At 45.6% G+C, this 18,028-nt stretch overlaps 1 protein-coding gene across 1 annotated transcript in view; it reads right to left on the bottom strand.

The window, feature by feature from the left end:
* Positions 1–4,358: 4,358 nt before the first annotated feature.
* LOC103778331 (receptor-type tyrosine-protein phosphatase mu) overlaps positions 4,359–18,028 on the bottom strand; it is a gene marked incomplete at its 5' end in the record, with an annotated part of 57,767 nt that continues 44,097 nt past the window's right edge. Inside the window, 5 exons of the mRNA XM_008945912.1 lie at positions 4,359–4,412; positions 8,995–9,130; positions 11,341–11,504; positions 14,197–14,322; positions 17,721–17,852. Of these exons, the coding sequence (XP_008944160.1) occupies positions 4,359–4,412; positions 8,995–9,130; positions 11,341–11,504; positions 14,197–14,322; positions 17,721–17,852 (612 nt within the window). The remainder of the gene's footprint in view (positions 4,413–8,994; positions 9,131–11,340; positions 11,505–14,196; positions 14,323–17,720; positions 17,853–18,028) is intronic.

The raw sequence follows: 18,028 nt of genomic DNA, 5'->3' as shown, positions 1-18,028 counted from the left end.
GCTGTCCCAGCTCTGTCCCCTCCCAACCTTCTTGCTGGTGTGGAGGCAGAGTGGAGAAGGTCTTGATGCTGTGATCAGCGACAGCCAGGACGTCGGTGTGCCACCAGCCCTGCCCCAAATCCAAACCACAGAGCCCTGAGGGCTACAAAATGAACTCCACCCCTGGCAGACCCAAGAGAGCAGCAGGAGAGGACACGAGCAAGGCCTGATGAGCTCAGATGCCAAACGTCAGCACTGAATGGATTTCTTTTTGGTACAAGGAGGAGAAGACAAGAGGATATTAATGGGACTTTCTAATTGCATTTGCTCAGGGCTGGCAGCACTATTAATGTGTGTCCAGCATGGAGGAGACTCAATGCTTCAATTGTGGCCCCTGAGCACATCCTCACAGAAAACCCAATTATGGGAAATATCACAACAGTGGAGATAGATACAATTAAAAGGCTACTGAAAATACATCAGGAGAAGAGTTTCAGGAGTAAAAATACCACTGCTTGGAAAGGCTGTCAGTGAACTTGAGATCTTCATCTCTCCTGACACCTTCCCTCAGACAAGCTACAGCAAGCAGAGCTTCTCCATTGCCAAAGCTCTGGTCATGGTGTTTAGAGACCCCAACCTCTTCCAGCCTCACAGCTCCTTCCCACCTACCTCAAGTGATGTCACCCAAAAATGGTGCTAAATATCTTCCAGGGATGGAGCATCCACAGCTTCTTGGGGCGACCAGTGTCTCAGCACCCTCCCAGGGAGGAATTTCTTCCTGATGCCTCATCTAAATCTACTCTCTTTCAGTTTGGAACCATCATCCCTCATCCTGTCCCTGCCCTGTCACTGCACTCCCTGGATGATGTCCTTCAGCTTGGGGTCAGCACTCTGGGAAGCCACCCTGGTAGTGACAGGTTCATGTTGCTGCTATGAAGCCCAGGAAGCTTCACCCCTCTCACCATCCCCACTGCTGTCCTTTCAGAAGACCAAAAATCATCTACCTCAAGTGCTGGAGATGATGAGTTGGGTGATACATATGACTGACCATTTAAAGTATCTCTTTATTCATTTCCATACCTCTTATAGGCTGGGGGTTGGAGAAAACATCCCCTCAGAAGACCCTCCCAAGCTAGGATTGATGCCTCCTGGAGTTTCTTCTGAGAAAGGAAGGTTCAAGTTAGGACAGAATGAACTCTGTTCAGTGATTTTACCTCCCAGCTCCTCTTGTACTGCCTGTCCCAGCAGGAAGGATAAAGCCATTAGCAGTAGACACACAGGAAGGACTTGACCAGCCCATTCCAAAGCAGATAGGAAAGACATGAGGTGGCCAACAACCAGAGGAACAGATGGATGTGTTCATTCATGATCTATCATGTAGTGAAGGAAGGAGTGAGCCAGGTTAGAAACCAGGCTATGGGGGGAGAAATAATTCAGGTCATCAGTCCAGCTCCAACACATAGTAACTGCCAATAAAAAGCATCATTAGATACATAACCTTCTTCCTGGTCTTGATCTTGTCCCACCATCACTAGGAACTCTACTTGTAGACAATCAGGGAGCTGCTGCAGTAAGAGGAAACCCCACACAACAGACCCACCAAGTCATCCTGCAAGCAGAACAAGCTTTATCCTGTTAGCTCTAGAGGCAGGGCACCTGGTGGTGATCTTCTAACTGGTTTTCACTCAAGGTTGGCCAGGCCTTGAGAGAAAACCAAGAGCAAGGTCTCTCCTGCCTGGTTGTGGGCATCATCCATCTGCCAACCCTGATTCAGGGCTGGGGGTTTAACCCCAGCACTTCAGCTCCACCTCTGCTAGGTCACTGAACAGCAGGTTTTGGAAGTCTCTGCGTCTAGAAGTGACAACTCTCCATGTTTAGAGTTCCTACCAGGAGTTGGGGTGTTCAGAAAGGCTCCTGTGGAGACCAAGGTCACTGCTCCATCTCCCTGTCCATGCTGGGGTGCAGTAAGTGAAAGGGTCATAAGTAAGTAAAAAAAGTCACACCTGTGGGGAGGAGCTGCCAGGACAGGTGACCCAAACCCCACCAAGATATTCCATCCATATGGCATATTCAGGACAAAGCTGAGGGACCACCAGGGTCAAGCCTCTTCATCAATGGCTGGTGTCCAAGGAGGACTCTGTCTGTTCTTCTGCCTTTGATCCTGATCTGTTCCTGAATCCAGTCCCAGAATCCAGCTCCTGAATCCAGCTCCTGTCCAACCTGGGCCTTCCCTCCTACCTTCCCTGCAGCATCAGCGGTCACGGGACCATCACTGGAGGAATCCAATGTTGGGTTTGTATCTAGCCTGATCTAGTGGGAGGTGTCCCTGCTCATGGCAGAGGGGTTGGAACTGGGGGATCCTTGTGGTCCCTTCCAGCCCTGACAGATTCTGATCTGTTTTGGCAGAGGACTTTAGAGCCCTAATGGCTCAGTGGTTGGACTTGATGATCTTGAAGGTCCCTTCCAACCTAAAGGTTTCTATGATTCTATTTGTATATATCTCATAATTTTCTTATTAGTAGATTATCTTTTCCTTCTATCCAACCTAAAGATTTCTATGATTCTATTTGTATCTATCTCATCATTTTCTTATTAGGATTATTTTTTCCTTCTGTTGTTACCCTTTTATTAAAGCTGGTTTAGGTTTTCTTTTCCAACCCATCAGTCTTTCTCCCTTACCCCCTTTCCCTTCACCTTGGGGTCAACAGAGAGCATCTGTCAGTTGTTTAGTGGCCAGCCCAGCCCTAACCCTTGAGACCTATGTGACCTTCTGTCCTAGGGTTCCTTCACTTACCCATCTTCCTTACACTTCTTGAAAGCACCAGGAAATGCTGGACACACACATCCATAACTCAATAAACAGCTCATGGAACCCAGGGAGCTTTTTAGTGTCCCACAGTCCTTACCTGGAGAGGTTTTTGGGTGGCATACTGACCTTCAGGTGGTTGTGAGCAACAGCAGGTTAGAGCTTGGGCCTTTGTTTCCTAACACCAAGGTTTCCAAACCAACCCCAGCACCTTCTGCAATGGGCTGAAGTGCTGCAGGGTTTATCCAAGGACCATCCAGCCAAGATGGAGCTCTTTGATTTTGAGGTTCTCACAACATTTTGCCTGATACAACTATACAGCTACTGCCCCCACTCTTAGAATCCTTTTGGTTGGAAAAGACCTTGAAGATCACCAAGTCCAACCATTACCCCAGCCAGGTCCCCACTGCCCCGTGTCCCTCAGCACCACATCTCCATTTTTGGGTGGCTAGGACATGAAGAGGATCCTTTTAAAAGCTGGAATAATGGGCAGCCTTGAGCTTCTCACACAGCTTTGGAAGGCTTCAGTATTCTGGGGACTCAGAGCTTCAGTGGTGGCAGCCTGGCTGGGGGCAGCACTTTCCAACCCCCCCCAAGTCTTTCAAAATCCATTTCATCACATCTTGCCATTGGCTGGATCAAGGCTGGATCACACAAGAAACCTGCTCTGGAGGTGGCTCAGGATTCACAGGAATTAATCTGAAACAAAGCACCCGGGTGCCAAGAGATATTAAATTAAACGAGATTTTTATCACGTCTGTAATTATTTATTGAGCTGAGAATCCATACAAGGTAAACAAATGTTTACACTATCATACAGTAAGCATTTCCAGGGCTTAATAAAAATGATTGTCACTCACTGTGCTTCACAAAAAAAAAGGTCATTTTAATGAATAAATAATTTGATGAAATTAAAAAAAAAAATAATATTTACAATATAAACAAAGGAAAAAGCTTTGGATATATTAATCTGAGCATCCTGGAGGTTGCACTTGCTGTCTTTCCATCAAGATTCTCTCTCTCTGAACATGGTACAAAGCGGGTAGGAATTACAACTCAACCAAGTGAACATGATTTGGTGCCTTTTTCAGCCAAGCTACACAGGAGTCGTTCCTTATGCAGGGGTTAGAATACAAACAGAACTAAAAGAGATGATCCAAATGCCAGACAGCATTCTCCACAGAACAAGAGCCAGGGGGAGGGGGATCACAGGCAACAAAATAGGACAGGAAAGGTACAAATCCCTTCATAAGAATATAATTGTGCTCTCTTTATTTACCAGAGGACCACGCTGCTTCCCCACGTCGATGGCCAGGGAGGAGGAGAGTGTTCCACAGCTGCCACGTGGCTTGGTGGGTCAAGCAGCAGCATCGTGGTGGAGAAACGGGCAGTGCAAGCAGTTGTAGAAACATCTTGGGTTTTTTTGGGGGGGAGGGGCTCTTCCAAAGAGCCAGTGATACAAAGCAGTAAGAAGCAGGACACTGAGAAGGTCTCGTCTCGTTTGCACGGCTCTCGTGAAGCGACTTGCTTTGTTTGTGCTGGGGAGAGGAGGGACGTTGTGCTGCTCATGCCCTCAGCCAGAATTCAAGTATTCCAAAGCCACCTCGTAGCAGAATTTGTATTGATCCTGAAAAAAAAAGCAAAAGAAACCCACCAAGTGGGTTATTGAAGGAACTTAATTAAGGGGATCGATATTTCTCTTCTGCTGAAGTTATTTACCATCAGCTTGCTGTCAATGGGCACCAGTTTGCAAATCCAATTTCTATTCAGGTAGGAAAATCTTTATATTAAGCAGACAAAAGATGCTACACGCAGTAACTTATGGTGCTGCTCCTATCAGATGGGTGTTTAACTGCTCTGATGCACTCGTATGAGAAATATTGACTAGGCATAAACAAATTGACTTGCAACCCTTCTGTCACCTGCCAAAATGCTCAGGTAGCACTTCAGCAGAGCTGGAGTTACTGGAAATCCCCCCTGGAAACGTTTTCTCTTCCAACAGACCCAGTCTCTAACACTTTTCTGATTTTAATTTCTATTTTCATGTCATTCACACGCTTGCTACATTTCAAGACAAGAGCTGGTCACTGGTCCTGCTCTACATGAAGCTCAAATCCACACCAAAAGACTGGATTTGTCCCAATTAATTTCCTGGAGGTCTTTAAGGCCAGGCTGGAGGAGGCTCTGGGCAGCCTGGTCTAGTGGGAGGTGTCCCTGCTCATGGCAGAGGGGTTGGAACTGGGGGATCCTTGTGGTCCCTTCCAACCCTGACAGATTCTGATCTGTTTTAGCAGAGGACTTTAGAGCCCTAATGGCTCCATGGTTGGACTTGATGATCTTGGAGGGCCCTTCCCACCTAAAGGATTCTATGATTCTATAAGTCATGCTCTTAACAGCTCTTCTGGTACCCAAGCTAAGTTTTCAGGTGCCAACCCTGTGCTTCCAACACAGCCCTGCTGGTTTGACCTGCACCTGCTTGGGAACAGGGAAATCCCTTTCCTGTGGCACTCCAACCCAGTCTGTCCTTCCTCTTCAGGGATGAAGGGCCCTCACCTCAGCACCTTCACATCCTCAGCAGGGCCACTGCTCTTCACCGACCCTCACCAAGTCTGCAGCCTGAAATGATGCAGCCACTGATGGCTCCAGTTTCCTGGGTTCTTTCTTGCAACTCACAGTTTGATGGGGACAATCTTTTTAGGATGGGGACAATGTTTTGAGCAGGGCCTGTTGGGACAGGACAAGGGGGGATGGTTTGAAACTCAAAGAGAGAGATTTAGATTAGAAAGAAGGAAAAAATTGTTGATGCTGAGGGTGGTGAGACCCAGACCCAGGCTGCCCAGAGAGGTGGTCGCTGCCCCATCCCTGGAACCATCCCAGGGGAGGTTGGACACAACTCTGAGCACCCTGCTCTAGCTGCAGATGTCCCTGCTCCCTGCAGGGGGGTTGGACTGGGTGACCTTGAAAGGTCTCTTCAACCCAAACCAGTCTGTGACTCTAAGACTATTTAGCAATACCTCAATGAAACAAAAAAGCTGAAAGAAATAGTAAGTGCAGGTTCCTGAACCTGAGGGCTCTGCCTTCTAGAAATGCAGTTTGGAATGACTTGCCCATTTTGTGACTGTTCTTGCCACTGAAATGCTTCTTCCTCTTAAGCACCTTAATTGATTAATACAAGATAACTAAGCATGTACTATCATCTAGGAACAAGACTTAGTTATCTAATGATACTTCAGAGATATTCTCCTTGTCACAGAAACAAATGTTTCAAAGGATTCACCCTTCTGGCTTCTACTTGTGATTTTGGGTCACATTTTAGCTGAGGAGAGAGCCCCCCCTTGGCAAGTGAGACCAAACACTGTTTCAACAATCCAAAAGCCATTCATGAGCATGGAGAATTTCTGATTTCTTTTGATGAGAGCTCTCATTTCAAAAGAAAACCACTCTTAGGTGCACATATCACCTAAATTAGGAATGGGTTGGATGGGAGGTTTTAAGATCCTGCAGCGTTCCCTGAGCTGCTTGTGTCTTCTTCAGAATGAGAGAAGACTAAAAAATGAGGAGAGGAAAGAAAGGAATATTATGTAAATGACTCCTTTCCTGCTTTCGTGGCATCTGTGTTTCTAAATAAATGAAAATTATTCTATAACCACCTAACAGATCAAAACAAGAGATCAGCCACTCATCCATTTCCATTTTTCCACTCTCATTTTGGGCTGATGTACTGATCCAGCAGAATAACTGTCATTTTTTAGTAAACCTGTCTTAAAGAGCAGGGATCTATTATTTCCCACTGTGTTCACTCATCTGTGTACTTTTTACATTTTTATTATTCCCTTGATATTAAAAGTCTCTTTATGTTAGCTAGCTGCAGAGAGCTATATTTATATTTATATCTTTTTTTTTTCCAGGACATCTATTGGTAGGTCCAATGACTAACAGAAAGCTCTGGGCATTCTCTCACAGACATTTCTAATACCATCTGTTACCTTTGCACGAGGGCTGAAGGATTTCATATTTTTTATATTCTGATTCATTCAGATTTATACCAAATATTTCAATGAAATTAAGAGATGAGTCTCTGAAGTATGGACCACAAGGATTGTCCTTCATCTAGCCAGCAAGTGCATAACAGGTATTGACAAAGCAGCCTTGAAACTACATTTTTGTGTGAAATAGTTACAATTCTGAGCATTTTATCTTTCCCCACAGGATTTTACAGAGGTGGATAAATATTACTGCTCTCCTTTTGCTGCTGTGGGAACTGAGGGGAAGACACCTGAGAAAGGCCATAAGGGATGAAGTCAGTGGCAGGATGAGGGGAAGAACTCAAGTGTCCCAATTCCCTTCTAGCATGGAGATTGAAACCCTGCTCATTCAAATATTGCTTCCTACAAAGCAGCAGACCAAGATGGAAGAGACCTGCTTCTAACTCTGCTTTCTCAGTGAATTATGTGATAACAGGAAAAAATCTGATTGTCCCCTGCCTGATCATTCCTCTGTCTGCAACAGAAGGAAAACAAGTCATGAGTGCCTCAAAACCTAATGAAAAAGCCTTACAAGGCCTCTCAGTGCTGGCCAGACATTCTCAACACCACCCTCCATTTATTAAAAGCTGTTTTTTTTTTGTATTCTAAAATCATACATTTAACTTTTGATTAAAAAACATCCTCTGCTGAAAAATGGGAGACAGCTGCCTGACAAATCTACACCTGGAGAACTATCAGGGCTGGGAATTTATGGAGAGCTTTTGCTTCAGCTGTACATCTTCACACTGGTCATTTGCTTTTTCTTTCTATAAAACTAAATGAAGAAGAGATCAGGGAGTTGTGTGGGCTTAAGCTCTGGGAGATCAGAGAACAGCAGGCCTGCCAAGTCTCTGTCCAAACTCTACTATTGGAATGAAGAAGTAGGACATTTTTCTTAATATCTAGGAAATAAAAATGTATGGTTCTCAGCGTGATGGTTCTCCTCCTGAGAATATAAACTAGTGGAAGAGGAGCCAGCTAAGCTGCTAAAGCTTGGTAGTTCCTCACTCACACAAGATTCACAGTTGCTGCTGGTAAACTCCCTCCTCCCTTAGCACAGCTGGCAACATCTGGCTTTTTTTCCATCAAGCTGGCTGGAGGAGGACTTAGGGGAGCAGCTGGAATTTCACAGGTAGGATGGATGAGAGGATGTGGTGGGAGATGTTCTCCCATGGGACAGATGAGGTGCAGTGATGATGGTCCTACCCATCTACACATGACCCAAAATTCCTGCTCTCTGTCCATTCCCCAGTGTGTTTCACACTCAGATCTCAGTAGATCCCATCTGAGAGAGGGGAAGATCTCTCCTAAAATTACAGGAGCTCTGTGAGATGCCTCCTGCCTGACTCTGGGCACTCTGTAGAAAAGATGTTGAAATAGGGCCCAAATTTGTTCAACCAGAGCTTCCAAATTAGCTGAGGTTGGTCGAGCATCCCTGAAGCTGCCCAGATGTGGCTTCCTCCTGCTTAGGATGCTGCAATGGATCCAGCTGCCTCTCAAGCAGCCACCTCCACCAAGAAAAGGGCATCACACTCCACCCCTCTCCAAGGACAGAGCAACACACTGGAGGGGAAGGACCTGCTGGTTTAAGCTGTTCTGCAGCTCTCGTGGTTGGCAGCTGGCACTTCAGCAATTCTCCATTTGAGAAGAAGGAGGGGAAAAAAAAAAGCAGCTCATAAAACACTCTCCAGGAAAATAATTGCACATGGCCCCTTGTTTCTGAACTTCTTTCATCTTCCTAGGAGATAGAGCGACCATCATTAAATGCAATATTCTGGATGTCTAGCTGAAATTCATGGCTTTGATAAATATTAGGCGATTAAGCTATTTATAAAATATATAATTTGAAAATCTGGCATTTCATTTTACATAACTATTATTTCTACCATGCGAGGGGTTGCTCTCCACTTGGCTCAGCTTGCTAGAAAAGGAAATTAATAAGGACGTTCGGCTGAAAGTTTAAAACTCTTAAAAAAGATTCAAATGAAGAGAGACCAAGTCTCCTTGGGAAGAAAGCAGTGTAAAAATACTCTTGTAAAAGTGAAGTGACTTCATTATCCCCTTTGAAAAACGACTGGCTGCTTTGTGAGCAACTCCCCCTGCAAATCCTGGAAATCTCACCCAGTCTTCAGAGAACAAAAAAAACAAAGAACATTTTCTATTTAGCAGCTCAAAACTTCCTACCAGAAGGTCCACCATGTTAGGCTTATTATTCCTCAGTGTCTTCACAGCGTGGAACACATCAACAGCCCTCTGATGTCGAAGCATTTCACACACAATGCTGATTGCACAGAAGGTCCCACTGCGGCCACCTCCGTTCCTGCAAGAGAGGGATGATGAGGATCCGTTAGGATGGACTCTATGTGATGAGTTTCTGCAGCACCAGGGGTGGCTACAGGAGCTTCAGCAGGGGGAAACCACAGAAGAGTCCTGCCCCTGAAGGCTGCCAAACTCCAGGCAGAGTTTTAATTGGGATTAATGGGCTGAGAGATCTCCAAGCTGAAAGCCTGGGGGGAATTGGATGGCTGAGTTTTGCATTATCCTTCAGTGAATGTTTAAGACAGGACAAAGAGGATATAAAATAAGGACAAGGTGCTTTTTAGCTTCAGTTCAACACCTCTTTGCACTGTAAATGCACGAGGCTGCAGTGAGCATCAGGCCTGGAAAGGTTAAAATGTTAGCAGAGGACTTGGTAGTGTTGGCTCAATGGTTGGACTTGATGATCTTAAAGGTCTCTTCCAACCTAAAGGATTCTGTGATTCTATAACGTGGATCTTTGAGTTCTTTTAGGCCAAGTCCTGGTGCTTTCCTCCTGCACCCAAAGGCCTTTTGGAGGAACAGTCAAACCACCCAACATCTCATTGGTAGGAGCTCCTCTGTTGACTCCACCTTCAGCATGGCAGTAGGTGGGGCTGTGATATTCCCCTGGCAATAAATGCTTTAAAAAGTGTCTGTATTCCCCCTCCACCTGCAGTACCAGAGGATGAGAACCCAAAGTGACTCGCTAACAAAGAAATCAGGCACAAACCTCCATGTGCATGATCAAATATAGCATTTAATAACACTTTATCCTTGGTTATTTTTAATCTTTACGAGAATCTCATTCTCTCTGGGAGCCCTATTCTTCCTACACCTACTTTAATCAGAATTTTTAGGCTTCACCAAAAATAATAAACCTCAATAACTACCTGAGTGCAGACTCGTTAGGTGGCAGGTCTTTCAAACCAGCTTCTCAACTGGTTGATGTTCAAAGGAAGCCCCAACGTCGTGCATCTGTCACATCCAGGCAGTCTGAAAAGAATCCTCCCCGCTGCCAAAACACTGCCCGCTATTGTGGGACTCTTTGAGGATTTTAATTAAAATAAAGTCGTTTAAAAGGATTATAGGAGAGCTTTTTCTTTCTCTCCTGCCTGGAAGTGACGCGTGTGTGATGTTGTACAACTGTTTAATATCATCAGCCACCTCGGAGATAACAGTAATTTGCACTTCAAAAGGGGCTTTTCAGCTAAAGATCTCAAAACATTAATTAATCACCCTGCACAATGCTCCTTGGATGAAAGTGTTATTATCCCCATTCTACAGATGGGGAAACTGAAGAGCAATGACTTGTTCAAGGTCAGTGATAGGGGAAATTATTAATATACTCTTAGATTTCCCTCCATCTTTCCAACCTGAGGTCCCAACTTTGGGAAGTGCTTTTTCCCATCAGCATGTCCCTTCTCCATCATGGCAGCATCTCTAAACAGATGTTTAGAGGAAGAAGGATGCAACTTCAAGCACTGAAGACTGAGTCTCAACAAATTGGCAAACAGCATCCACAAGGGTTAAGCTACACCAAAAGGAAGATGGTGGCCAAGTGGAGGAGAGCCTGCAGCAGTGGAACACAAAGGTCACAGGAGGACAAAAATAAAGGGTTCACCAAAAAGGTTGTTGAGCACTGGAAGAAGCTGCCCAGGGCAGTGGTGGAGTCCCCGCCCCTGGAGGGGTTTCCAAGCTGTGGAGATGTGGGGTGAGGGACACGGGGCAGTGGGGACCTGGCAGTGCTGGGGGATGGTTGGACTTGATGACCTTAAAGGTCTCTTCCAACCCAAACAATGCTATGATTCTATGAAAGAAGAGGTCCATTGTCTTGAAGGTACAATTTTGATTTACTCTGAGCACTCCATATCTCCAGAGGTCCCTTCCAACCCCTAACATTCTGTGAATAAAAGATGCACCTTCTCCATTTGCAAAACAAAGACACTTTTATATAAAATACAGACACCTTTATATAAAAGATGAGTTAACTTGTCCCCACCATCTCTTCACAGGGTTCTAGGGAGAGCCACAGAGGAAAACTCACCAACCTCCATAAAACCCTCTGCGACTCCTCGTCGGGGTGGGGAGGACTTAAACAAATCAACCTTTATCAACGTGCAGCTGCATTATTGATCCAGCTCCAGAGGAGACAGATGCCTCTTCAAACAACCATTTCAAAGCTGGGGAGAACTTCCCTCCCCCCCAATTCTGCCCCCCATCCCCAGTACTCACAGGCAGTGCACGACGGTGCGTCCCTCCCCCCCGTTGTACTCCTCCTGCCACTTCTCCACCTGCCGGATGAGCTTCAGGAAGGAGCGTTTGGAGACTGGAGTGTCCCTGTACATGGGCCATCCCAGGAACTGGAACTGCTGCACCATCCGATAGCCATCCTGGGGCTGGGGAGAGGCAGCCAACAAGCAGGAAAAAAGAGCTTTGTTTTTATTTTTTGAATGATTTTTTGGGGGGTTTTATCGGGGTAACTCATTTGGTCGCGGTAGGGTTGGGTGATGGTTGGAGTTGATGATCTTCCCCAACCTTAAGGACTCTCTAATGGAGAGATTTGCATCAAGGAAGGGAGTTGTCCAAGCAGATTCAGGCTGGATGTGAGGAAGAAGTTCTTCACCATGAGAGTGGTGAGACCCTGGAAGGGGTTGCCCAGGGAGGGGGTTGAGGCCCCATCCCTGGGGGTCTTTAAGGCCAGGCTGGAGGAGGCTCTGGGCAGCCTGATCTAGTGGGAGGTGTCCCTGCTCATGGCAGAGGGGTTGGAACTGGGGGATCCTTGTGGTCCCTTCCAACCCTGACAGATTCTGATCTGTTTTAGCAGAGGACTTTAGAGCCCTAATGGCTCCAGGGTTGGACTTGATGATCTTGGAGGTCCCTTCCAACCTAAAGGATTCTATGATTCTATGATTCTAAGCAGATCACCCCTGACAAATGACTAATGGAACTTCAGCTGCCCTTGTGGAGTTATGACTTTTAATTGCCAACAGTTAGAGCAAGAGGTTTTTAAACAGAGCTACCATAGAGCTGCAGGAGCAAGGAAATAATTAATTGATATCATGGTAGCAACACAACTTCAATTCTATATTTATTGACATGCTTCAGCATGTTGAAGAACGTTTGCGTGCTTCTCTCTTCTTTTTTTTACAGGAAAGGTCAAAATCTCTCGAGTTATTTTGCAGCAGGAAGCATTTAAAAAAACAAATGAGACCCTCAGAAGTTTCTGGCTTATAAAAAACCCAAACAAAGTACATTTGATTTTATTGTGTGCTCCTGCAGCAGTCAGAACCCCTCTGGTGACACGTTACTGAGCAGTTGCTTGATGGTGATTTCTAATAAAAAAGGAGCCCAGAACAAGTGTTAGTGGCAGAAAATTACAGTCCTTTGAAAGAGGCAAAATAAACATGCAGGAAAATGGGGTTTGTGGTCTAGGATTTGCCACTTTCCCTTCAGTGCCAAGCGAGGGCATTTCAGTGCCACTGGTTAAACCAGCAGCACACAGAAATGCTGCACATCAGTATTTTTTTTCTCTAGAGTAAGAGGTCAGATGAACAAGGGAAGGGAATAAACCAGAGTGGGGGCAGCATTAGATACGTTCTTCCATGGGTTTTGTCTGCTGGATGTCAAAATTTGGATTCCCAGCCAGTTTCTTTCAGTTGATGGCCCCTCCTCCCAAAGCACGTTGGCCAAAGCCAACCAAAGATGGTGGTTTTGTGTTGTCACATTTACTGTGAATGCCAAGGCCTTCTTAGGAGCAAAGAAACAGAACTAGCTTGAAGCTCACAATCTACTCCCTCGTTCAGCTATTAGCATGTTTTTGGGTGTAGTTTTGGGGTCTTTCATCATCCTGGGAGCTACCAAGGGGACAAAGTAGCTCTCAAAACAAGAGTGATGGTTTGAAACTTAAAGAGGGAGATTTAGACTAGACAGAAGGAGGAAATCTTTGACAGTGAGGGTGGTGAGCCCCTGGCCCAGGCTGTCCAGAGAGGTGGTAGAAGATCCCTGGAACTATCCCAGGTGAGGTTGGTTGTGGCCCTCAGCAGCCTGCTCTAGCTGAAGCTGTCCCTGCCCATGGCATTGGTGTTGGTCTAGATGACCTGTAAAGGTCCTTTCTAACCCCAAATACTTGATGGTTCTACTGGACCTTAGGGCAGCTCCCACCTTCTGAGCAGGGAGTGCTGCCTAGTCCTAGCCATGGTTCTTTGGTGATCAACACCAGTGCTTGGCAAGAGCTTCCTCCACCTGGGTGGGAGGAGGTGCCTGGTCTGTGCTGGCTTCTTTTTGCCACTCAGATTGGACCGTCTGTCAACATTATGGGAGCATAAAAGGTGGATACAAGAACAGCCTTGTCTCTCTGAAGTTCTTCCATATATTATGAAGGGTGATTAGTGGGGCAGGATCTCCACTAAAAGCCAGGGACTGGTACTGAACACTGTGCAGGATTAGTGCACAGCTTTCCTCTCACGACACAGGACACAAATACCCAAGATGGGTAATTTCTAGCTGTAGAAAACAGCTCTGATTTCAGCCTTCCTTGGCTACCATACCCTCTGAATGCTGCATTTATTTCATTTGCATTTAACACACTTGAGAGATGCATTAAAATATTTTTTACTTTAATTACAGATAGGAGGCTTTTTTTTTCCTCACTGATTATGGTGTGACTCAGTATTGCACCGTTGCTTTCAAATAAATAAGCTGAAAATTAAGCTAAATAATGTTAGAGGAGGTTGGAGCCAGGGGGGGGTCGGGCTCTGCTCCCAAAGAACAAGCGACAGGACAACGAGAAATGGCCTCAAGTTGCACTGGGGGAGGTTTAGGTTGGACATGAGGTAAAATATCTTCTCTGAAAGGGTTGCCCAGGGCAGTGGTGGAGTCCCCACCCCTGGAGGGGTTTCCAAGCTGTGGAGATGTGGGGTGAGGGACACGGGGCAGTGGTGGATTGGTCAGTGTTGAGTTATTGGCTGGACGTGAAGGTCCAACCTGAACAATTCCACTGTTCTGTGCGAGTTCAGCTTTCACATTTTGGGATTTGAGTGGGGCTGAGAAAGTACCAAGAGAGAATTGTTCCGCAGAGCAGATCCTCACCCTGGCTGCATTATAGATCCGGAATATCCGGCTGATGATATCTTCTTCTAGATCAGCTGACACAAACTCCACCTGGATGGGACCGTGTCGGTGCACCCCATTTTCTGGCCAGTACTGAGGACACAGCTGCAGGAGACCACAAACACAAAAGAACACAATGAATCCCTTTCCATTTCCTGCTGCCTCCAGAGGCTTTTCCAGATTTTTCTTCGTGCTACATTTGTTATTGAAATCCTGGCACGAGACCTGTACAAAACACACAGGGCAGCACCTTCCACTCTGGTTTCACTTGGGCAGACCCAGGTTAAGCAGATGCCTTTTCACTTCACTGAACTCGCTGCCCCTTGCTGCTGCACTCACCATTCTCTGGTATTTGGAGTAAGACATCTGACACTCAATATCAATTCTGCTTAAGGGGGCCCACAAGAAAGCTGGGGAGGGACTTTTTAGGATATTGAGTAACAACAGGACTAGAGGGAATGGGGCAAAGCTGGCAGTGGGCAGATTCAGACTGGATGTGAGGAAGAAGTTCTTCCCCATGAGAGTGGTGAGACCCTGGGATGGGTTGCCCAGGGAGGGGGTTGAGGCCCCCTCCCTGGGGGTCTTTAAGGCCAGGCTGGAGGAGGCTCTGGGCCGCCTGATCTAGTGGGAGGGGTCCCTGCTCATGGCAGAGGGGGTGGAACTGGGGGGTCCTTGGGGTCCCTTCCCGCCCTGACAGATTCTGATCTGTTTTAGCAGAGGACTTAGTAGGGTTGACTTGATGGCTGGACTTGATGATCTTGGAGGTCTCTCCCAACCTAAAGGATTCAATGATTCTATGACACTGCCAACAATGACCACGCCTCAAAGACACAGTGAAAACCAAGGGCCTGGTATCTCCAGCTGGAAAGAAGGGAGTAACTTTCCCTGGGAATCTGGCAATACCTCCAGCTACGTCAGGAGGTGTTCAGTTCCACGGAGGGTGCCTCAATTCCCAAATGACTGATGATACCATTCCACCTCAGCATCGCTTTGAATTTTCAGCACTGACTCAATATCACCTTACGAATGCTGCCTGAAAATAGTAATTATGCTTTCTTTAGTGCTCAGAAAACATCCCTTCCAGGTAGCTAAAGATCACAAAGTACTATTACCGTTATCTCGCGCGGCTTTCGTGTCTAATAATATCACCATGGCTTAATCCAGGAACCAATTATCATCTGTGTTCAGACTTTAAAGATTAAATCAACACTTTGCAAGGAGGGTTTTGAAGCCAGAATCTGCCTGTCCAGGTGTTTGTGTTTTTTTTTTTTCCCCCATAAAAACCCTAATGATTTATTTTTCCCCAGGGGTATTTAGAGCACGTAGCTTCGCTCCGCCAAAATGAAGCGTGGGCTTGTGAAATTCTGTTTGCTTGCAGAAGCATTGATGTCATGTTTGGAACTTTATTTCATTCAGTAAAACAGCTGTGGTCTTCATTCTGCTGCGTGGCTGGTGGTGATCCAGAGCTGAGCTGACAAATCACATTTACTCCAGATGTTGTTTTGCATTTCTGATCACACTCAGCCCTCGACAAAGCCGTTTAGAGAGGACTATATTTGAGGGAAACATAATCATTTACTACATCAATTAAAGAAGAGAACAGGGTCTGATTTGCAGGAGTTCACTTTAACAAGTTAAACTCAGAAATTTCGAGGAGGAAAATAGATTTTTCCTTCCTTTTAACCCCTCTAAGTGATTCTGTCTGCTGAGAAAAATGACTTCCCAAATATTGCCTGAGTCTCACCCAAAGTTTTTCTTCTGAAACGTGCACACAACACAATGCAAACGCTCAGTGAACACGTGCACAGCTCAAGACACATCCTTCCAATCCACAGGGATGCTGTTCCAACAGACCAGTGAAAAATTCTGGCAGGATAATAAGCTGAGCTCTTTGCTGGAGCTGGTTTTAGGACTCCCAAGATTTTCAAGTTCTCCAGAACCCCCAAAGCATTTGGGTCTGTGCATTCTGCATGCCTGTGATGCCAGCGACCCCCTTCAAACCAGAGCCACTGTGAAGGGTGGAATTTCATCTCCCAGTCGAGCACAACAATCCAGATAAATTATAATATCTAAAGAGAGCTGCAAACACCCCATAAAGACATAAATAATAACGATAACAGTCGTTATTAATAAATCTGAACAGAATGCCTCTTTTTAATAAGCTCTGCCCTCTTTCCACTTCTGCTGGCTCTGAAGGTTTTGAGATTTATTCCTAATGAAAAGATGGTTACATTAGAGGGAAAAGGTTTAACACACTGCTGAGGCAGGTGCATTAACTACGCATCCCAATAGCTTTTAAAAGCCTGTGAGGCCAGTAAATGCTTGGAATAGCCACCTACTATTGTAAATTCAAAACACAGCCCACAAATTAAAAAACCTCTGTTCAGCAGTCCCGAGCAGTCTGACTCCCTGGAGTCTTCCTTTATTCACTCAGAAAATAATCTCAGGCTCATGAATAAAAGTTTTGTCTTTCGTTTCTAGTTGTTTTTTTCCACCCCCCCCCCACTCCCTGTAGACAGTTAAGGGCTTGGAATGGGAAATTCGGTCTTTAAAGCAGCCTGTGGAATTCTTAGGCAATCCTTTGAAAGACAAAACGGAAGATTAGTGGGTTTTTAAACCCAAATTCTGCCCGTTAAAAGGAAAGAAGAGGAAGCATTTTTTTCTAAGCACGTGCGATGCTCGACACAGCTAAAAAAGATTCTTGATCCTACCAAGAATAAAAATGATATGCAGGCTGCTATAAAAAAAGAACAATTGCTCTTAAGCAGTAATTAGCAAATATATACATATTAAGGAGCCAGATTACCACCACATTATTCCAGCAGATGGCTGGTGCAGTTTGTTGGAGCCAAGGAAAGGAGATCTGTGTCAGCCCCTGGAATGGTGCAGTTGGGAGCCAGGCTCCAGGACGTTCAGTGATTAATGCCAGTGATTAAATTGCCCAAGCAGTAGGTCCAGGTTTCCAATTTTCTGCAGAGCATGGACAGCATGCACAACTCTTTTGTGAGGTAATTGCATCCCCCCCATCCGTTTCCTTGCCCTGTTTTCTCCTCCAAAGGATGCTCAGTCTCCACTTTTTGGTCCCTCTCTCCTTGCTAACGATGTCGTTCTGGGCCAAACATCACACAGATTTTCCCCACTGGGAATTCCCAGCCCCTGGTAAGCAGACCAAGGTCATCGACCTGTTTCAGGCAGGCTAATGAAGAGCTGTTGGCTTCTGATTGGGATTTTTTGGCTATTCTTTCTGTGTTTCAGACTCGAGTCAGAAGCCTGCAATCCTACTGCTTAGTTTTTAGCAGCTCTTCCCAAAGCAGGTTCTGTTTCCAGAATAAATCATGGATGTTTTGGTGCTGGTGCTGCTGGTTTCCCTACAGGTACCCACAAGCTACAAATCAATTTTTTTTAGCATGTTAGCATTCCACGTGCTTTTCTACAACTTATTACATCCCAAAAGCTGAGGCACCAGCACTCCCCTTAGGAACTGAGCAGTTTTCTGGACTTACCTGTGCAGGATCCACGTCGTTCAGCATAACTATTGAAGTGCAGTGATAATCTAGGACCAGTCTCCAGAAATCTTTGACAGTATTTGGTAAGGGATGCTGTGTAACTATAAAAGCTGATGGCTGCTTGTAGCTCTGGCAAGGAAATCACAAGAAGGTGAGAAGAATGGTAAGAGACAGAAATCAATTTAGGACAATTATTTATCCTTTATCAATTTAGTAGAAGCAGAGCCCCAAAACTTTGGGACTGAAAGCCTTATTTCTATTTTCTGTATAATTAATCCATTGTTTTCACTTCTTCCCTGAATTCT

Source organism: Merops nubicus, unplaced genomic scaffold (assembly GCF_000691845.1).
Source record: "Merops nubicus isolate BGI_N331 unplaced genomic scaffold, ASM69184v1 scaffold3768, whole genome shotgun sequence".
Classification (NCBI taxonomy): domain Eukaryota; kingdom Metazoa; phylum Chordata; class Aves; order Coraciiformes; family Meropidae; genus Merops; species Merops nubicus.
Note: the sequence above shows the minus strand (reverse complement) of the source record. Positions and strands in the feature narration are given on the sequence as shown.